General features: G+C 37.6%; 1 protein-coding gene across 1 annotated transcript in view; it reads left to right on the top strand.

Annotated features, from left to right (window-relative positions):
- The window catches only part of Ube2g1 (ubiquitin conjugating enzyme E2 G1), a 73179-nt gene extending 50437 nt beyond the window's left edge, over positions 1–22742 (top strand). Inside the window, exons 3-6 of the mRNA XM_041664312.1 lie at positions 3094–3191; positions 7598–7776; positions 9773–9896; positions 19747–22742. Coding sequence (XP_041520246.1) covers positions 3094–3191; positions 7598–7776; positions 9773–9859 — 364 coding nt within the window. The 3' untranslated portion in view covers positions 9860–9896; positions 19747–22742. The remainder of the gene's footprint in view (positions 1–3093; positions 3192–7597; positions 7777–9772; positions 9897–19746) is intronic.
- Positions 22743–22949: the final 207 nt, after the last annotated feature.

Raw genomic sequence — 22949 nt, 5'->3', positions numbered from 1 at the left:
TGGGTAACTTAAATTTAATAGGCCTGCTGCTTTACCTGTTCCAGTGCTAGATTATAGGCATGTTTTTGTGATTTAATGTACAAAAACAATAAAAGGTTTTGTGGTAGAAACATGACCTTGGTTTTTCAGATGTTCAGCAGTTATGTACCTCTTTAACATCTTGCTAATGTTACTAACACTTTCTATATTGAGAGATTTTAAATTTTAAATTCATTTATACTGTAGTGTATTTCCTTTTGTTCACCATAGTTATACCTTTTTGTGCTTGAACAATAGTAAATACATTTCACCTACTTTGTTATTTTACACTATGAGGATTTTAGTCCCTGTGTGCTAACTTGACTGCTGAAGTTTGTTTGATTGACCCCACTAATTAGGTGTTTTTGGGGGGATGGGGTGAAGTAAGAGAAGCATGTAGAAGCTGCTGAGGTGAAGTAGAGGATAAGTCAATAAATCCATTAAAAAAGCATTTAAGAACTAGCACGGTTGTTTCAGGTATTTTTTATTCAAACAAAAACATACACCTTAAAATTTTAGGACAACTTGTCAGTTCAGTTACTTTTAAATAATTTAGACAGGTAGTGGCAACTTTATGATGAGAATCCTAGTCAGCTATTAAAAAGCTTTTTAAAATATTTTATCTTTCATTTTTAAAAATTTTATGTGCATTGGCGTTTTGCCTGCATGTGTATCTGTTAGAGGATTTTGGATCACCTGGAACTAGAGTTAGAGACAGTGTGAGGTGCCTTGTGGGTGCTGGAAATTGAACGCGGATCCTCTGGAAGAGTAGTCACTGCTCTTTAACCACTGAACCATCTCTTCAGCCCCTGAAGCTTTTGAATGAATCACATCAACCAAAACAAAGTGACCTGGGAGAGATGAGGTGCAGGGAAATTTTTTTTCCCCGAGGATATTTTGATGTTCTTTTACTGCAAGTATGGTGGTCAGAGGACAACTTTGTTAAGTCAGTTCTCTACTTCCACCTTTACCATGGGTTTTGGAGATGTAACTCTTGTTTCTATGCTTATATGACTAGTATCTTTACCTATACAGCACCCTTGCTGGCATACTTCTGTTTATCAGACATTTGTATTTTGTTCAGAAAAAAAGCAATGAAAATTATTTATGATTAAAATTTCAACTTGTACTGAAATGTACAAAACACAAAGGATCCCATGTCTTACATCCTACAATTTATCACTATTATATGTAATGTTGTGTCTCTTATTTTTGTGTCAGTATACAAATACCCGTTCCCATCTTTCAAAAAAATTACTTATTAGTGTGAAGCTGCATAATGTGTGTGTGGGTATGTGGTCTACAGTATAGATAGGGAGGTCAGAAGACAACTCTTATGAATTTGGTCCTTTCCATCCAACTTTAAGTGGGTTTGGGGGATGGAACTCAGATGTCAGGCTTGTTTTTCAAGTGCCATTATTTGTTAAGCCATCTTACCTGTCCAATACATACCTTTTCAGGTCTTGCTTTGTAGCCCAGGAGGACATTGAACATTTGATCTCAAGTGCTAGAATTACACATACATATTACCATTGAATCATTTTTGCTTCGTAAGGTAACCTAATCAAGTTGGACATATACATGAATGGTTGTGAGCTGCCATTTGAGTGCTGGAAATCAAATCTGCATCCTCTGCAAGAACAAGTGCTTTTAACCACTGAGACATCTCCATAGTCCCCAGCTAGTGTTCTTAGGAATCATCTGCTTAGGGATTGTCAACCACAGTGCACTGGGTCCTCCCATGTCAATTATCACTCATGGCAATCTCTCACAGATATTATCACAGGCCAGTCTGACTCAGGAGATTTTTTGTTTGTTTGTTTTTGTTTTTTGAGACTGGATTTCTCTGTAGCTTTGGAGCCTGTCCTGGAACTGAATCTGTTGACCAGGCTGGCCTTGAACTCACAGAGATCTGCCTGCCTCTGTCTCCTCTGAGTGCTTGGATTAAAGGCACATGCCACCATACCCTACTGCCGGACTTTCTGTTAATTGAAATTTTCTTCTCCTAGTTGGTTTTAGGATCAAGTGGATAATAAAAATTAACTAGGACTCACTCCACATTTTTTTTTGTTGATAGGTAGCATATTGGACAGTACATTATTGATATTGTAGAGATTACCACGCTGTAAAGTCAATGGCATAAAACCTGCTTGGGAAACACTTTTGTTTACTATTGTCCTCCTAATGGGCATATAAATACCAAATGAATTTTTAAAAATGTTTTTATCGGGCTGGAGAGATGGCTCAGTGGTTAAGAGCATTGCCTGCTCTTCCAAAGGTCCTGAGTTCAATTCCCAGCAACCACATGGTGGCTCACTACCATCTATAATGAGGTCTAGTGCCCTTTTCTGCCCTTTAGGCACACATGCAGAAAGAATATTGTATACATAATAAATAAACAATTTAAAAAAAAAACAAAAAAAGTTTTTATCATTTTGTGTAGTGTTCTGCCTGCATGGACACCTGCAGGCCAGAAGAGGGCACCAGATCTCATTACAGGTGGTTGTGAGCCACTATGTGGTTGCTGGGAATTGAACTCAGGACCTTTGTAATGCAGTCAGTAATCTTAACCTCTGAGCCATCTCTCCAGCCCCCAAATGAAATTTTATTACATGATGAAATGAATAAACAAGTAGATAAGTAGAAGTGGCAGTCTGTTTCCAGATAGAGAACCACAAAAATGTGCCTAAACTTTGAGATGAGAAAGAGGTTGATGGGTGTGACTGCAAATAAAGAAAAATGATCATTTGAAACCAATATAGAAAATTCAACAACTTGAATCATGTAGACAAGGTTAAACTCAAAGTTCATTGAAGACATGCACTGAAAAGCGTTGTAGCATAGCACCAGTGTGATCTGATCTGAACACAATGATTCCTTTTATTTCTACTAACCTGGAGAGTTTAACAAAGCAGTATTTATGATAGTTTATTAAACTGTGTATTTGCAAGGAACCATAATTATTTTTGTCTTCCTTTCTGTTTTTTTTTTGTACCCTTTTATTTGTCTGATTGACTATGTACTTGTAAAGAATACTTAAATTCATGAACTTGGTTTTCTTTTATTTTTTTCCAGCGAAGGTGGTGTTTTTAAAGCTCATCTCACTTTCCCAAAAGATTATCCCCTCCGACCTCCTAAAATGAAATTCATTACAGAGATTTGGCACCCAAATGGTAAGTTTTCTAGTTTACTTTTATATTTTCAAATAAGATGATTTATAATTAAAGATTTCACAAAAATCTCAGTGAGATCACTTTGAGATTTCATGTTTTTGTGCGTTTGATCTTGTATTAGACTCTAAAGAGAAGAAATACAAAGAATTTATTTATTTATTTTTTTAACTTAGTTTTCTGCTTTTTTTAGAAATGAGGTATGATAAGTTTGAGTTCCAGGTCGACTTGGACCTCACTGTGTACCTCATGTTGTCCTTTTTTTTCTTTTTTCTTTTTAAATTTATTTATTTATTAAAGATTTCTGCCTCCTCCCCGCCACCGCCTCCCATTTCCCTCCACCTCCCCCCATCAAGTCCCCCTCCCTCATCAGCCTGAAGAACAATCAGGGTTCCCTGACCTGTGGGAAGTCCAAGGACCACCCACCTCTATCCAGGTCTAGTAAGGTGAGCATCCAAACTGCCTAGGCTCCCCCAAAGCTAGTACATACAGTAGGATCAAAAACCCATTGCCATTGTTCTTGAATTCTCAGTAGTCCTCATTGTCCACTATGTTCAGCAAGTCCGGTTTTATCCCAGGCTTTTTCAGACCCAGGCCAGCTGGCCTTGGTGAGTTCCCGATAGAACATCCCCATTGTCTCAGTGTGTGGGTGTACCCCTCGCGGTCGGTCCTGAGTTCCTTGCTCGTGCTCTCTCTCCTTGAAATTTTGGTAATCTTCCTGCTTTAGGCTGCCAAGTGCTCAGATTACAGGCAAGAACCACTGCTCCACTAGTCTTTTAGAAAAAATACCTTTTCAGGAAATGGTCTCTGGGTTGGGAATATAGTTCAGTTGGTGGAGTACTTACCTAGCATACACAAAGCCTTGGATGTTATCCCCAATCTTTTATAGAATGGGTGTGGTCATATAAACCTGTAATCTTCTAGCTACACAGCAAAGAAAATTGTAACGGTATATGCCATAATCTTATTAAATAACAGCATTATTCATGTTATCCAAAAAGTAGCAATAATACCAATGCCTGCCTCTGAAAGTAAAAGCAAAATGTTACATATAATGCAGTTTGATTTGGTAACTGAAAACGTGAAGTGTTATGGTGGCTGGAAAGCTTGCTTAGCAGATAAGTGTGTAATGTTCTTCCATCACCAAAGATGGATTTGAAGAACTCATTGTCTGTTTCAGAAAAACCACCTGTAAAGGATCCAAAGCCTTTGGTATATGTGGTCATCTGTCCTCACATTAACAGTCACACACAGAAGCATATTCATATATGGAAAATAATTTTTCAAATAAATGACATGGAATGATCATTCAATAATTCCATTTATATGAAATTTCTAAAATGTGTGGCTCTGACTCAGAGTATATTCATAGTTGCTTAGGACTGCTGGAGAGTTAGGAGGGAAGGAAAAGGCAATCAGTTGTACAAGGTTTTGTTTGGAAGTTAATGAAAGTTCCTAAAGTTGAGTGTGATTTGGTGTAAGACTCAGTAAGTGTATTATCTAGAAACAATTAGACTGTATTCTTCAAATTGTTGAATAATGTGGTGGGCTTTAAGGTTTTTATGGGGATGCCTGGCTATTAAGTAAAAGTTCTTTCCATGTAAGGCTGGTAATCTGTGCTTGGTCCTTGGAGCCCATCTTGAGATGGGGATCCCATTACACTAAAGTTTTCCTTTGGCCTCTACAAATGGGCTATAGCACACATGCTCACATATATACACAACAATAATAGAATAAATTTCAAAGAGATATTATATGGCAAATAATAGTTTTGCAGCATGGCTGCATTTCAGTTTGGATTATCTGTTTTGTTTGTTTATTTTTGAGATTGGTTATTCACTGTGCAACTTTGACTGGCCTGAATTACCTACATAGATTAGACAGACTTTAAACTCAGAAATCGTCCTGCCTTTGTTTCCTAAGTGCTGAGATTAAGGGTGTGTACCTCAATGCCCAGATCATAAAGGATTTTCAGGTGGATTTAGGAATAAAAGAATAGAGTAATAAAGCCAGTTCTAAAGAACATTGAGATGAAAAGGAAAAAAAGCAGCAACAGAAGAATAAAAGAAAAAAGGAGAAATCAAGCATTTGGCAAAATATGAGTAAATATTAAGTGTATAGCTAGTTTAAGAGTTACAAAAGAGGGCTGGAGAGATGGCTCAGCGGTTAAGAGCACTGACTGCTTGGGACCCAGGTTCAATTCCCAGCACCCACATGGCAGCTCACAACTGTCTGAATATCCAGGTCCAGATGATCTGACACCTTTACACCAGTGTACATAAAATAAAGTTAAATAAACCATTAAAAAGAATTAAAAAAAGAGTTACAATAGATATCTCATAGGGAACATAGTTGTCGCCCAACATGTATTTGGGAAGTTAATTAAACCAGAGATTACTAGAATTTAGAAAAAAAGTATGGAAAAACTTTACTCCTGAGTTTCTGTTGGCTGTATAAATTACTTACTTCTTTCAAAATGTGAATTGCGAGCTGGAGGGATAGCTCAGCTATTAAAAGTTAGGCTCACAACCAAAAATAAAAGTGTGATTTGGACCTGGTGGTGATGGTGCACTCTTTGAATCCCAGCACTTGGGAAGCAGAGGCAGCCAATTCTCTTGAGTTTGAGGCCAGCCTGGTCTACAGAGTGAGTTCCAAGACAGCCATGATATAGAGAAACCCTGCTGGGAATTGTAGGGGGTTGGAGGTTGAGATTTGACAGGATTCTAATTTTGGTCATGGAAACATGATCTCTAACGGAAATGTATTCCACCAACATTTAAGGGATAAACCTTGAAAACATTTTGCTAATTGAAATAAGACAAACTAAAAGAACAAAAATGTGTGGTTCTACTTCTATGAGCTACTTCAGTAATTAAAATAGTGAAAACTGGGATGTTTCTGGATTCTGAAGAGTTGGGGAAACTGAGAACATTGTTTGCATACACAATTTGAATTGAGGAAGAGGAATGATGATTATAGTTGCATATTATTGTGATCCCCGCCACCCTTCAAGACAGTGTTTCTCTGTGTAATTTTGGCTGTCCTGGAACTCAGTCTGTAGACCAGGCTGGCCTTGAACTCACAAAGACCCACCTGCTTCTTATTTTTAATTCTTAACAAAAATGGTAGAAATTATAATTTCATCCTATGCCTATGCTATAATAATAATAGAATTCATGCTGGGCGGTGGTGCTACATGTTATCCCAGCACTCAGGAGGCAAAGGCAAGTGTATCTTAGTGAGTTTGAGACCAGCCTGGTCTACAAAGAGAGTTCTGGGACAGCCATGACTGTTTCACAGAAAAACCCTGTCTTGAAAACCAAAAATAAAACAAAAATAAATCATGTCAACAGATGTTTCATAATAGATAAAAATCTTAAAGCTGTTTTGTTTTTGAAGTGATACAAGAAAATAAAAGTCTTTAAAATTCTAAAGATTTAAATCTAAAGTGGTTTAAGATTCTAGTTTATTAGTTGTGGCTCTGAAACAGGGCTTGTTTGGTTTGTTTTGCTTTTGGCTCCACTGTCCTGTCACTCGCTTTGTAGATCAGGCTGACCTCCAACTCCCAGGGATCCACTTCTCTCTGCTTCCCCAGTACTGGGATTAAAGGAGTTATCTTAACCACTGAGACATCTCTCTAGTCAGTACCCTCTCCCCATTTAAAATTTTCACTTTTTTTGGGGGGTGGGTGGGTTTCGAGACAGGTTTTCTCTGTAGCTTTGGAGCCTGTCTTGGAACTAGCGCTTGTAGACCAGGCTGGCCTCGAACTCATAAAGATCCGCCTGCTTCTTCCTCCTGAGTGCTGGGATTAAAGGCGTGCGCCAGCACTGCCCGGCTTAAAATTTTTACTTATTGAAACTTGAGGGCCATCTTAGAATTTTTTTTAAATATTTATTTATTTATTTATTATGTATACAATATTTTGTCTGTGTGTATGCCTGAAGGCCAGAAGAGGGCACCAGACCTCTTTACAGATGGTTGTGAACCACCATGTGGTTGCTGGGAATTGAACTCAGGACCTTTGGAAGAGCAGGCAATGCTCTTAACCACTGAGCCATCTCTCCAGCCCCCATCTTAGAATTTGAAAGGAAAAAAATTAAGACATGACAGCTATAAATGCTGGGAATAGAGAGATGGAGAAGTAGAAAAGTCATGTCTTTTAAATTAGGGACAGCAGTGGAGGTCTGAATAAGCTGTAATTTTAAAGAATGTAATATAGTTAAGTTTAGCTTATATTCCTTTGGGTTTTGAGATGGCTTCTGTGCATTTTGTAAAATCTGTAGTATTCTCAAAACCTTAGTAGATTACATTTGGGAAATTTACATGTGAATAATATTTTATACTTGTACTTATGGATAAGTATCACATTTGTATAACCAAATTTAAACAATTCTTCTATAATTTTACAGTTGATAAAAATGGTGATGTTTGCATTTCTATTCTTCATGAGCCTGGTGAGGATAAATATGGTTATGAGAAGCCAGAGGAACGTTGGTTGCCTATCCATACTGTGGAAACCATCATGATTAGTGTCATTTCTATGCTGGCAGACCCGAATGGAGATTCACCTGCGAATGTAGATGCTGCGGTAAGGTATTTGTTGCTTGATAACTGCTGCTTCCGTCCTTTACCTTTTCATTTTCTCTCTCAATGACACTCAACTTAAAATTTAGTACTTATATACATTATTTCTCTTTCTGTATATCTATCTATCTATCTATCTATCTATCTATCTATCTATCTATCTATCTTTCCGAGACAGGGTTTCGCTGTAGCTTTGGAGCCTGTCCTGTAACTAGCTCTTGTAGACCAGGCTGGCCTTGAATACACAGAGATCCGCCTGCCTCTGCCTCCTGAGTGTTGGGATTAAAGGCGTGCACCACCACCGCCTGGCTTCTGTGTCTTTATTTTTATACAAATAAAAATTTATCACTTATAATTGCTTTGAAGTATATAGATATTTTGAGATAGCTAATTTGAACTGGTTGACATGCATTACCTCATTAGTTTTTGTAGTAAGAATAACTAAAATTTACTCTTTTTCATTAGTATGCAAAGTAACGGATTTCATTATGATCATGTACATATAGTTGTATCTTGCTGTAGTTTGTCTTGGTTTGAGGACTTTTTTCTTCTAAAGAATAAAGATTAAGGGCCGGAGAGATGGCTCAACAGTTAAGAGCACTGTCTGTTCTTCCAGAGGCCCTGAGTTCAATTCCCAGCAACCACATGGAGGTTCACAACCATCTTTAATCAGATCTGGTGCCCTCTTTTGGCATGTAGGCAGGACACTGTATACATAAATAAATCTTAAAAAAAAAAAGAATAAAGGTTAAAAATTGCTATTGTCTCTGCTTTCTTTAAATGGATTTTTTTTTTTTTTTTTTTTTTTTTTGGTTTTTCGAGACAGGGTTTCTCTGTGGTTTTGGAGCCTGTCCTGGAACTAGCTCTTGTAGACCAGGCTGGTCTCGAACTCACAGAGATCCGCCTGCCTCTGCCTCCCGAGTGCTGGGATTAAAGGCGTGCGCCACCACCGCCCGGCTAAATGGATATTTTTATAAGAAAGAGAAATACAGACAGACCAGCTATTTTTGTGAGCATTTCCTGGTATCCATTTGTTTGGTAAAAATTGATTTTTATTGTAATGGAAATGTGTTGGTGCTCATGCTGGAGGGTGATATGACAACTGTTGCTCCTGCTTTTTCACTGCGGAACTCAGCAACTCCATATGATGTACCTCAGTTGTCTCAGATGGAAGACAACCTGCATGTAATTGTTTCCAATAGTGGAAGTAGCTGATTTTCCCGTTAATTTTAATGTTTTATTTGTAAATTGTGAACTGAAAATTGTGACTTTTCCAAGGACTTTCACTTAAAAGTGTGTGTGTATGAGACCAATTTTTTGATGGATTTTGGAGAGCAGAGGATACCTTTTGGAGTAGCTTCTTTTTCTAGCATGTGCCTCTCTCCCTAACTCAGGTCATCAAGCCTTCTAATCCTTGAGCCATTTAGCTGCCTGCCCCCCCCCCCCACTTCTATTTTAAAAGAGAAATTTTCTAGTTATTGTAGTTAGCATAAGAGTTTTCTATTTGTAATTACCATTCTAGTCCCTTACAAAACATCTTGCTCTTTTGATGGGGGTGGGGGATATTAGGGTTTGAACCTATGCCCTTAGGGGCAAATGCTCAGTGCCTGAGCTATGTTTCTAGGTGAAAATACTTTGTTTTGAAAAAAATTGGAGTGTTTTGGATTGATTTGAACATTGGAGTGTTTTGGACTGATTTAAACCTATGTCTTTGCACAAATTAGGCAAGCAAGCTAAGCTACAACCCTACCATAACGTTAAAAGAGCTACAACTACAAAAGGATAACCTAAATAGGAGCTGGGCGATGGTGGTGCAGACACTTAACCTCAGCACTTAGGCAGAGGCATGTGTATTTCTGTGAGTTCAAGGCCAGTCTGGTCTAGGACATCCGGGGCTACACAGAGATTCCCTGTCTCAAAAACTAAACTAAGTAAAACTAAAATATTTTATTGTAATGGGTTTATATAAAGTAATTTTGTTTTATTTGTTGTATCTGCAGAAAGAATGGAGGGAAGACAGAAATGGAGAATTTAAAAGGAAAGTTGCCCGCTGTGTAAGAAAAAGCCAAGAAACTGCTTTTGAGTGATGTTTATTCAATAGCTAGTAACTTCAATTATTTCAGGGTAAGTTCACTTAAAAAACATACAACTCTTGTCTATTTTGGTCAAATGCTAATGCTAACTTTTGCAAATCATTTGATTTAGCTATTTGACTTGTATTTATTGGCTTCATTTTATTCCTCTAGTTCTAATTTACTATGGTTTACTGTTTCTCAGAGCTATAGAAAATCACTTGTTTTCGTCTCTTTTGGGGCATTCAGGTGTTCTTAATTTGCTGTTCTGTCTTAAAATAGTTTTATGATAATGGTCTCTTTATTTTCACTGGTAGTAACTAAAGAATCTTTTTTTTTTTTTTTTTTTTTTTTTTTACTGTGCTGGCAGTAAAGTGTGCCTTGCACTTCCTGGGGGGAGGTATTCCATTACTGAGCTAAAACTTAGCCCCTATTGCCAGTAAAATTTCTAGTAATGAAGAAGTCAGTTTGGTTTCTTCCATTTTACCCTGTCCTTATCTTCTAATCCTCTTCTGGGCACTGAAGTATCTTGCATCCTCTTATACTGAATATTATATATGGTAAAAGCTAACTTTTGTTTTTGTTTGTTTTTTCCTGTGGTAGTGAAAGAAAGACTGTAGAGCTTGGAATGAGTCCAGTTGTTATTTATTATTTAGTATTCATGAAATCCTGGGTTCAGTCCTGTTCTAATTAGATTTTTTTGTTTCTGTGGTAATATACCAACTTGTTGAGTAGACGTCTTGATTAGTCAGACTTTCTATTGCTTTGATAAAGCACCATGACCAAAAACAACTTTGGATGGAAAAGGCTTAATTCATTCTCATAACTCTTAGATCACAACACATCACTGAGGAAAATAAGGGCAGGAATTCAATGTAGGGACTTAGAAGCAGGAATTGAAACAGATGTCATAGAGAAATTTCTCACTGACTAGCTCCTTATTACTTGCTCAGCCTTTCTTATTTATACAATTTGAGGCCACATGTCTAGGCATGGTACCACCTTCATCCCCCATAGCAATCATTAATCAAGAAAATGCCCTATAGACTTGCCTACATGCAGTCTAATAGAGGCATTATCCCAATTGAGGTTTCTCTTACCAAATAACTCTAGTTGACAAACAACAACAGAAATACCAGGAGAGTTAGAAAGGGTTTATTTCAGTTTACAGGTTATAATCCATCATAGAAGGAAGCTGGGCCAGGAATCTGGAGGCAGGAACTGAAAGTGGAAACAATTAGGAATGCCTGTTCTAGCTTTCTCATACCATAATTGGCTTAGCCTGCTTTCTTAAACAACCCAGGACCACTTGTCATCCACATTGGGCTGGGCCCTCCCTCATTAATCATTAATCAAGAAATGCCTCACAGACATTCTCAAAGGTCAATCTGATGAAGACAATTTTTTAACTGATGTTTAATCTTCCCAGGTGACTCTAGTCCAGTAGTTCTCAACCTTGCTAATGCTGCAACCCTTTAATACAGTTCTCATATTTTGGTAACCTCTAACAATAAAACTGTTTTCTTTATTACTACTTCACAAGTATAATTTTGCTATTGTTATGAATTATAATGTAAATATCTGTGTCTTTGATGGTAGCTGATCCCTGTGAAAGGTTCCCAACTCACAGGTAGAAAACCACTTCTCTAGTTTATGACATGTTAACAAAAACTATCAACAGATCCCCAGCACCAACAAAAAAACCCAGATGTTGTACATTGGAGCAGTGGAAGGCAAGAGGACCAGAAATTAAAGGTCACCTTTGGCTATGTAGCAGATTCAAGACCTGCAGGAAATACATGAGATACTATCTCAAAATTATTAAAAGAAAAACCTTATTTTTAATACAGTGCTAACACCATTGGGCAGCTTTTTTAAGTTGGTTTTTTATTTCCTTTTTTTTTTCTTTTTCTTTTTTTGGAGACAGGGTTTCTCCGTAGCTTTGGAGCCTATCCTGGAACTAGCTCTTGTAGACCAAGCTAGCCTCAAACTCACAGAAATCTGCCTGCCTCTGCTTTCTGAGTGCTGAGATTAAAGGTGTGCACCACCATTTCCCAGCTGGCTTTTTATTTCTTAATAAGGCCAATAGAGTACATTTTCTCTAAATCTCTAGTCATTATTATCTTCTACCTAGTAGGGAGTCAAAGATGAAGGAACCCATCTTGACGTAGAAAAGGACATTATGTAGATAGATGAATTGATCACATTTTTTATTTGAATTAAATGTTGGGGGTGTTTAAAACTATGAAATGTGTGGTAGGTGCAGTGATGCATGCCTGTATAATCCCAGACCTTGATATACTAGACTGGAGCATTTTGGATTCCTGGTCAGCATGGACTAGTTAAATTCCTGTGTGAAAAACACAAAAAGTGATAATAAATGAAGCGTTAAAACATTTTCCTGTATTTATTTGTGTCTTTGTATGCCTGTGTATACAAATTCTAATGCATTGGCAGGTGTATATGCCATGGCACAAAGGTGTAGATCAGAGGACAACTTGGTGGGAACTTGTTCTTTACACCACATGTATCCCAGGGATTGAGCTGCAGTTGTTGGACTTGAACTGGGTTGTTGCACTGTCTTGCTGGCATTGTAACATTCAGCACATCATAATTCATGTAGATTGCTGTACATACACCAGTTTTAAGATACTATACTATATTCATTTGTATGTTTATATGCTTGTGTATATATGTATATTTATTTGCTTTGTTTGTGTTTTGAGATAGGTTCTTGCCTTGTAGTCCTGGCTGGTCTGGACTCACTGTTGATCAGGCTAGCATTGGACTCACAGATCCTCCTGCCTCTGCCACTTGAGTGATGGGATTAAAGCTATGTGCCCACACAGCTGGCTCATGTATATTTTTGTGCTTCTGGGAATGGAACCCCAGGTCTTGTGCATTCTAGGCAGTCATTCTAACACTTGAGTTACACACTCCTACTCCAAATTTTAGAGTTAGAAGTTAACACACTTCTAAGGTGTCCTGTTTTTTGTTTGTTTTGCTGAGCATAAAACTTAAAAAACTGTTTAAAACTATTTACTCAAGTCCTTGAAATTTGTAATGTTCCTGAAACATTTCTGTTACTTGACCTAGACTTTATTTCACTTTTTGTTAGTTTCTCTGCCCTGTCTTTTGTAAGTTTTATCTTTTGATTGAGATTGGCATCCTAAGATGGAAGGAAAGAGAAGCAAATCTGTTTTCTACAGATCAACACTGTTACTTTGTATGCCACTAGAAATGATGATTTCTGTTGTTTTGCATCATAGATAAGGGTATTATACCAATTCCTTATTGCTTTGTAATTGTTCCAGATTTAGTGATCTCAAACAATATTTGTTATCTTATACTTCTGAGGGCCACTCAATCCTCTACATTTAGGATATTTATTTAACTCCTGACTTTACGTCCCTCACATAGCTGAAGGACAGGTACAGGTGTTGATGGTTAGACTGTACAGTCAAGATACCTTAAGACAAGCTGGATGATCTATATCAGTGCTTACTTAGGTAGTTGTGTGCAGTATATACTTGTCTTTGAGTGTTGGCTGGAGTCCTCCTTTGGCTCTTTTTTTAAATTTAAGTTTTAATCAAAAAATAATATTTACATATATTTTGCCCTTTGTACCCAAGGAGGCAAGAACAGGGTTTCCAGATCTCCTAGAATCAGAGTTTACGGACAATTGTGAGTTATTGTGTGGGCAACTGAACAGGAATTCTCTGGAAGTCCACTAAGGATCTTAACTGCTGAGCTATTTCTCTAATCTCCTTCTTTGATTCTTGTCACTTGGTAGTCACCAGAAATCAACTCATAATATGGCAGGTGTTTCATCAGAGAGAGCAGGAACAGGGTAAGAGTGGATTCACAACTAAGTGTGGTAGATATTCCTGTCTCCTCTCCATAGGAAACAACCTGGTGGAAATGTTGCCTACAGATAAAACATAGCTGGATTCCTACCTGGGGACTGCCTTCATGACACCACTTCTTGGTGGTTATTTGAACATGATGGATTACAGTTTTGGGGGTTTCTGAAGGGCCATCAAAATGTGATGCTTACCTTTGTTTCAGCAAGCCCCTCCAATAAAACTGGCTCACTTCCTTTGAGTTCCTTAAAAAATAAATAAGGCAGAGACTTTCTACATAGCACAGGCTAGCCTGGAACTCACCTCCACCTCAAGTTGTGGGATCAAAGGTGTGTACCCCTATACCTGGTTCACTTTGATCTTTGAGAGCACTTGTAAACCCCACATAAGCAGATTTAAGCCTCACCATCTGCAATTAGAAAGCATTGTAAGACTCAAGCACAGCAAGGACACATACTGCTCAAAAGAGAATGTGAGTTCTGTTCTCAATACCTACATCAGATAGCTCATAACTGCCTGTGACTCCAACTCTGTAGTATCTGACATTATGACCTGCTTACACACATAGACATGAAAGTACAAAGAAATCATTCGGTAAAAAACTAGGGGCAGGCAATGCAAGCAGATCTAATTTTGAGGCCATCCTGGTCTACAAAATGAATTCTGAGATAGCCGGGGTTACACAGAGAAACCCTGTCTCCAAAAACCAAAAGAAAAGCTTGCCTAGTTGGAAATTTGGTTTGTGAATTTTGAGAGCAATTTCTTACAAATACATGTGTCTATATATATATATATCTGTGTCTGCCTCTGTCCCTCCCAAGTAGTCATAGTCTATTTTCTGTTTGAGAATGTACTGCCAAGTAGTTATCCTAAGGATTTGGTGAGTTTCATATTTAGATCATTTAAATATTCAACTCTATATTTGCTTAAGATCAAGAGTTCTGAATGGGTCTGTGGAGTTGGTCCAGTGGTTAAAACTGACTGTCCAAAGCCTGACAGTAGTTTAGTTTCCAGGACCCACATGGTAGAAGGAGAGAACTGACTTCCAACAAGTTGTCCTTTGACTTTATTTAACCTGTATACCAGGGCATACAGAATAAATAAAATAATTTAAAAAGTAAAAAGTCCTGAACTATTGAGCCTCCTGATCACCTAGATTCTAATAAAATAAAGGGGAAAAGTGAAAACTCTACTAAACATACTATAGGACTTACTCCTCCCTCCCTCCATCCCTCCCTCCCTCCCTCCTTTTTTTCTTGGGAGGGTGTCTTTTTTTTGAGACAGGGTTCCTCTGTAGCTTTGGAGCCTGTCCTGGAACTAGCTCTAAAGACCAGGCTGTCTTCAAACTCACAGAGATTCACCTGCCTCTGCCTCCCAAGTGCTGGGATTAAAGGCATGTGCCACCGCCACCCGCTTTTACTCGTTTTTCTAATAACTAAAACTATCTTCCCTAAATTTAAAGATCTGGTATAAATACAGAAAGTAAATCTATAAATAAAGAAAAATATCAAGCTTGGTCTTGGAGTTCCAGGCTACTCCCTCCAAAGAGGAGGGGACAGTATCTGTTTATTTTCCAGTTGATTTTTACTTGAATGTTAGAACTTAGTGGAACAGTTCCTCTGAAGATAAACATCTCCAGATTTTTAGATTAAGAAACAAGAGTAGAAACTAGGAGAGCTTAGTTAATAGAGTGCTTGCTATATGCAAGTGTGAACACTTGAGTTCTGATCCTTAGCACCCAAGCATGGCAGCACTCATTGATCCCTCTGTGTTTCCAGTGCAGAGGAGATGGTAAAAAAGCAGCTCATATTGGAGGTCATTGACCAGCCTATCTAGTGAAATTGAGCTCCTGGTTTAGTGAGATCCTGTACCAAAAAGTAAGGTGTGAATTGGGGGACTGGAGAGATGGCTCAGTGGTTAAGAGCACCGACTACTTATTCCAGAGGCCCCAAGTTCAATTCCCAACAATCACATGATCTGATTGATACCCTCTTCTGGCATAAAGTCAATAGAGGCTCATACACATACAACAAATACAGAAATAAAAAAAAAAAAGCCGGGCGGTGGTGGCGCACGCCTTTAATCCCAGCACTTGGGAGGCAGAGGCAGGCGGATCTCTGTGAGTTCGAGACCAGCCTGGTCTACAAGAGCTAGTTCCAGGACAGGCTCCAAAACCACAGAGAAACCCTGTCTCGAAAAAACCAAAAAAAAAAAAAAAAAAAAAAACCAAAAAAAAAAAAAGTTGGGGAAGCTGACACCATGTGGGAATAAGGAACTTGCTCCTTAGCCTGACTACCAGAGTTCAATTCCCATAACCAGCATGGTTTAAGGAGAGAACCTACTTGTGCAAATTCCTACTTTCCGGGCTGGAGAGATGGCTCAGTGGTTAAGAGCATTGGCTGCTCTTCCAGAGGTCCTGAGTTCAATTCCCAGCAACCACATGGTGGCTCACAACCATCTGTAAGATCTGTCGCTCTCTTCTGACATGTGGGCATACATGGAGGCAGAATGTTGTATACATAATAAATGAATAAATAAACATTTAAAAAAAAAACAAAAACAAATTCCTACTTTCCTGACTTCCACGTGCATACATTTCTCTACATAAACAACACAATACTTAGTGTTTTTAAAAATTGGGGAAGAAGATGGGAATGACTGAGGAAGATGCCCAATGTTGACTTAATGGTCATATACAGAAAAGAAGCCGGAATAAGGAAGTGGTTGTTTGAGACAAATAACTATTAAATTTGATATATTTGTAGTATTTTTGAAAGTATGAATTACTTAACAGTGCCGCTAGAAGTTAATAAGTAGGACATGGTTACATGGCTTTTAGTTCAACATCATTGTTTGATATGAGTAAGTTCCTACATTTATCTTTTCTAGCAAAAAAATTAAAGATTTTTGGAGAGAAACTTTTCTTTGAACCTAATTTAACTGAAAGGGGTTTGATGAGGTTATCCTAATTCATTGAAATGCTCTTGATAGCTGTCTGTGTTTGATACTAAAAGGCTTAGTTGCCTGACTTTCGGTGTTCAATGACTTGGCGGTTACATATCTCTTTAATTTTTTTTAAGTTTTTTTTTTTTTTTTTTAAGAAACATCTCCAGTCAACTGTTTCTTGGTCCTGAAATTTCTCATTGTTTATATCATAGGCAAATGATTATGGGATGTCCCACTCTGTACCTGTTTCTCTTTTAGACCTGGGAGATTTGTTAGCTAAGTGCTAACTTTGGAGAAACATTCAGTGACATTACCTCAAAGCTACACTTCTGTTGTGCGACATTGTCCTTTGAGTTTTAGTATATGTCTTTATATTTTCTACTGAGACATATTTCTACACACATGTATCTGTTACAAATGCTAAACTGTCACCCTGAGGAAGGTAATATAATCCTGACTGGTGAATCTCATTCTTTGTAGAGGTAAGGCAGACAAATGATTAGTACAACTCTTTTGCCAAGGATTTTAGCAGTAGTTGACTCAGTCCTAGGAACTCTTAAGTTGTAAATCAGGCACATGTAAGACTACAGATTTGTTTCATACCATTCTTCCTCCAATAGCGCTTTTGCAGACTTTTTTTGGCAGGGATGTTCTATGTAGCCCTGGCTGTCCTGGAACACAGAGATTCGCCTACCTCTGCCTCCCAAGTGCTGTGTTCTAAGGTGTGGGCTGAGCCACCACTGTCTGGCTCAGTAGAGCTTTTGATGTAGTCGAATTTTGGGGTGATTGTAAGATAAATTTTATTCTTAGCCTAATAAGATTGATTAAATTTCATGTCTTATGTGAATTGGCTTTTCTATTTAAATTTTATTACTTGACTCCCTAGAGATCTTCTGCTTGCTTTTACCCAAAATTGTGCTTGGCATTAGATGTGGATTTCTGGGAATATTTGTTATGGTGGTTTAAATGAGAATGGCCCCTTCCACTCAAGAGGATTGAATGCTTGGTCCCCAGTTGGTAGAATTGTTTGGTTGGGAATGATTAGAAGTTGTGGCCCTCATGGAGGAGATGTGTCACCGGGGGAGGGTTTTGAGGTTTCAAAAGCCCAAGAATCCCCAGTTAGCTCTCTCTCTCTACCTCCTACTTATGGATCAGGATGTAAGCTCTCAGCTACTGCCTCAGCGCCATGCCTGCCTGCCTGCTGCCATGCTCCCTGCAATGATGGTCATGGACTCACCCTCTGAAACTGTAAGCCACAAATAAACTCTTTCATCTATAAGTTACCTTGGTCATGGTGCCTTATCATAACAATAGAAAAGCAGCTAAGACACATGGTCTGAAATAGAGTGGTAATGGGAGCTATCTTTGTGTTCTGTCCTACACTCAAAGCACACATTAATAGAATAAAGGCTCTTCAATGGCCACTCTTAAATAGGATTAAAATAACTTCATCCTTGTGTTTTTCTGACTAGAAGCTATCATTGTTAGCTGTATGATCAAATCTCACTTTTCTCTGCAAAGGGGGGAAATGTCATGTGATAATTTTATTTATCCAGGTTTACAAAACACTACTTGGCACATCATAAGCATTTGATAAGATGGTAGCTTTTTTTTAAAAAATGTGTTTCTTTAAATTTTTTTTACATTTGTTTTTATTTCATGTGTTTGAGTATTTTGCCTGTACATATGTCTGTGCACTATATTTGTGCAGTGCCTGTGGAGGCCAGAAGAGGACACCAGTTGTCACTGGAACTGGAGTTACAGACAGTTGTTAAGTTACCATGTGGGTGCTGGGAACTGAACCAGGTCTTCTGGTAGAGTAGTCAGTGCTTTTAACTACTTAGTCATTTCTTTAGCCCCTGCGTGTGTTATGTTGGGTTGGAGGCTATCATTTGTGGGAGGTTCTGTGAGAAAAATGGGTTTGAAGTGAATGTACAAAATTGGCTAAAAGCAAGCAAGTTGAAAAGTAATCTTAAATTGTTTTTCTTCTTTTTTAAAAAAAATTATTTTTATTTTATGTACATTGGTGTTTTGCCTGTAGGTATGCCTGGGTGATGATGTCAGGTCTCTTGGAACTGGAGTTATAGACAGCTGTGAGATGCCATGTGGGTGCTGGGAATTGAACCTGGTTCCATTCAGAAAGGCAGTCTGTGCTTTCAACCTCTGAGCCATCTCTCCAGCCCCTTAAATTGTTTTTCTACACATCAATATTTCTAAATTTCCAAGTCACTTTTACTAATTTTAAATTTTGTGTGTGTGTATGCATAAGTGCAGGTGACCACAAAGACCCAAGATTTTATATCCCTTGGACCTGAAATAACTTGGGTGCTAGGAGCCTAACTCATGTCCTCTGTAAGAGCAAAATGTGCTGTTTACTGCTGAATTATCTCTCCAACACCAAATTACTTTTAAATAATCCATTTGTGGTTTCTGGATGTGAAGTATTTGGAAATATTTGGAATATTGAATAATCTGAAATGCTGCTGTAAAATGTAGCTGGTTAATTAATATCTACATTGTTCGGTGTGACTGCCTCTAGCCACATAAGGCCAGCATGGCCAAATATCCGAAATTGACTTTTAAACTTTTAAAGATACATTTATAAAACATTTCTTCAGCTATTTTATCTACATATGAGTGTTTTGCCTGAATGTTTGTAAGTGTGTTAGAAAGTATCAGATTCCCTGAAACAAATGGTTGTGAGCTACCACGTGAGTGCTGGGAGTCTTAACTCAGATTCTCTTTAAGAGTAACAAATGTTCATAACTGCTGAGCTATTACTCCAACCCATAGACATTTATGCTTTTAAAGACAAGGTCTTGCTGTGTAACCCTAGCTGTCCTCAAATTCATGATTTTGGGGGTCTCAACTTTGAGGGCTGGGATTAGAGGTGGGTATTACCTTCCTAGCCCCTTAATTTCTTTTAGTTTCATAATTTAAATGTAAAAGTGTATAACTATTTGTGGTTAGCAGCCACTATATGATAAATAAGCACATAAGTAAACTTCAATTGAAATTATGAATATAAGTAATAAGTTCTGTTTAATTATTTATTTGTAGTTTATTAAATAATGCTGTTTGTTTTTGTTGTAGGTCTCCAATTGAGAAACATGGCACTGTTTTTCCTGCACTCTACCCACCTATTGCTGGACTTCTGTTGTAACAAGTTGGCAAACTCTGGCTGGAACTGGGCTGCAATAAAACATGCCAGTCATTAATGCTGACAAGAGCCTAACAAGTGCCAACTTACAGATGATTACGCATTTTGAATTCTAATGAACTGTTTTAACCTTCAGGAAGAATTGTAAAGACCTGTACATAGCACAACATGATCCGGATAATATATATACTGTTCATGTACATCCACAAACACACCTTGTACCAAATAATGCTTTCTTGTAGTAGAATAAGAATCGTGTAAATTCTAAAAGACTTTAGCAGGTTTTCTTTTCCTATTCATCGTTTCTTATCAGTTCAAAAAGATTCCTTAAAGCATGTCAGGTGAAAACCAATAAGGATTAAAAGTTTCCATATAATTTCCTTTAAACCATTGAGTCTTCATTACACTCTTTCCATTTACTAATTTTTTGTATTTTCTTTGTTTTGCCACACTTCCTTTCCTTTTATCTCTTCTATCTGCCAGAAAGTTCTCAAATCACTTAGTTAAAATACTGAAATACTAGTAAATTACTTGATTTTTCACGATGACCTCAGTGGGGTCATCACTAGGTGCTTTGTCCTTTTATACTTGGATTCACCCATCTCTTGGATTGGATGTAGCAATAACATTTTCTGGCTGTTGAGAGCTCTTGATCCTAGTCATTATCTCCTGAGAACTTTAAAAAAAAAAAAGAAAAAAAAAAGTAAGGTCTGTTCTAACTAAGTTCAACTTAGCGAAATTTATTCCAAACAATGCAAAAATCCAGATTTGGTTTTATCTTTGCCCTTAAGTTGCCTAATATTAAGGTTGGATAAATAAAGCATGCACAACTACAGGCTTTCTACATCTGGGATTGCTATTAAAAATGCTATTTGTCCTCTTACCCTTATCCTTAATCCTTCATATTTCTTTATTTCTTCTTTACTGCAGATTTTCCTCACCTATTGTACAAAGAAATTGCGATGTATATTTTCATGTAATTTGATTTTTGAATTTTTGTCACCTTATGTAGTGAGTTCTTCCAAAATATAATTTTTTTCCAATAATTGTCAAGGTGTTGGCTTTTATTGTATTAAATGAAGGCTATAGTACTAAATACCAGAGAAGTGCAGTTTAGAAAAATCTCAGGTTGATTCCTTATGCAAACAAACTTAATACTTGAAAATCTCATGGCCATGGCAGTATATGTATTAGGTTCTGTCTAGATTCTTTATCTGAATCTAAAACCATTATAGGGGTGAGTCTTTGCTAACTAACATACAGATTTTGTCACTGACATAGTGCACTTAGATTTTTGTTTGAGCATAAGTATGTTTTCTAGACAGTTTCTAAAACAACTTCAATGATGGGTAATAGTAGTATGTTCAGTGTTAAAAGACAGGCCGGAGCTCCTCCTGTCTGGTTTTAGCTAAGAATGGAAAGTAATGTTTGCCATATAAGAGCTAGAGCATAAGACTGTACCTGTTACTTGATGATGTTTGATTGTGAGAATAGGTGGGCCTCTGCCCCATGGGGTTTGGATAAGTTTTTTATCAGAAAAGGGAATAAAAGTTTTGCTGTCAAAGCCAGACCTTTCAATCTCTTAAGTCTTTTTTTAAAGCAGAGTGGAAATGAACAAGGATGTAGTTATGATACAGCACCATTTTTAAATCAAAGTTTTCTCGGGAGCATTGTAAAATCTCATAAACATTGTCAAAACCCTTAAGTGTGTAGCAGCTGTGAACACCTTGATTTGATTTCACTGGAGCCCAGTTCTCTTTGAGAACTTTTAGACACCCTTTCTCCCCCAGACTAGAAGTTATCCTACAGTGCTTTTGTCCTCCTACAAGGGCCTGGGAATGCAATCCTCTTCACTCTCCATTCAGAAATTGTCCTCACAGTGGTTGCTTTGGCCGTGTGGAATTTTTGCTCTCCTATTGCTATGATTCTAGCTGACAGTTGAATTAAAATCCAGGGTTTGACTGCTCTGCAAGTAGTAAATGACCTAGTAACTCAGGGACAGCTATTTCTGAACTTGCAAGTGCCACGGTAATGTAATTATTTTGGGATAACCGTGTGGTTCTTTGTACTAGATCAAGGACTGCTGGAGAGCTAAGAGTGACTGCCTTTATCCTGAAGCTCTTTCCCCTCATGGTGCCCCTACCATCTTCTACATATGAAACAGAAGCCTAAATGTTAGGGCTTACTTTCCTATCAGAGATGTCATCTGTGCCTTTTCTAGTGTTCATCTGACGGTGTGGATTTAAATGCCTCTACATTTGATTTAAAACTCACACTCAGGTGGCTTTTGTCCCACTAATGCATCATTAGTGTGAGGCAATTCTGTTTTAGAAAAAGTTCCATCCTTACCCCAAACCTTTGCCACCTATGTCAGCCATCAGCTACATCTACAAAATTCTTTATAGAACTGTTGGCTATTACTTATTTTATTCCAAGTTCTTGTAGAGGCTTGCAAATTTCAGTCTATGTTTGTAATGAGATGATATTGGTGGCTTTATGGCCTTAAGAGTTTAAAATCCACACAGTGATTTCTTTGTCATTAGAAGGTAACGCTTGAGCGTTTGGTTTTTCTATTAGTTCTCTGATCACCTGGCTGTCATAGTATCATTTAATGGCCTTTGTTCCCAGTTGTGAAGTTTTATTTATATGCTCATTCACTCTCTGCAAGCCTGCCCACTTTGGGTCTTGGTGCCTGTGTATCTTTGTCTGGTCTCTAGTTGGTGGAATTACCTTCTTTTTGTACTGCCACTTCTCAACATTTTTGAAGTTTGACATAATGTTGCTTCATTCCAGTTTTTTTTTTTTTAGTTCTGTAATTTGTTGATTGTATTTAACTATGTGAGTTTTGTTGTGATGTTTACTGTATTGTAAAGCACCTTAATCATGTGATGGGTGCTCTATAAATCAATAAATGATGACTTAGAGGCTGTATTATGAGCTATTTTGGTTTTAGGTGCAGGTCTCAAGGAAGTGCGATGCTTTCTGTATAAACAGCATATGATATCAAATGGTACATACAGAAACCTTGATAGCTATCAACAAGCTTTATTTGAAGATGAAATTTGAAAACAGGAGTTAAAATTTGATTTCCAGTCTGATAAAATGCTCTTTATATTTCCAATACATGTTCAAGCAT

This window comes from Microtus oregoni, unplaced genomic scaffold (assembly GCF_018167655.1).
Source record: "Microtus oregoni isolate MIOR12 unplaced genomic scaffold, Mior012 000015F_ref0000493, whole genome shotgun sequence".
NCBI classification, from domain to species: Eukaryota; Metazoa; Chordata; class Mammalia; order Rodentia; family Cricetidae; genus Microtus; species Microtus oregoni.
This window is presented reverse-complemented; position numbering and strand designations above follow the sequence as displayed.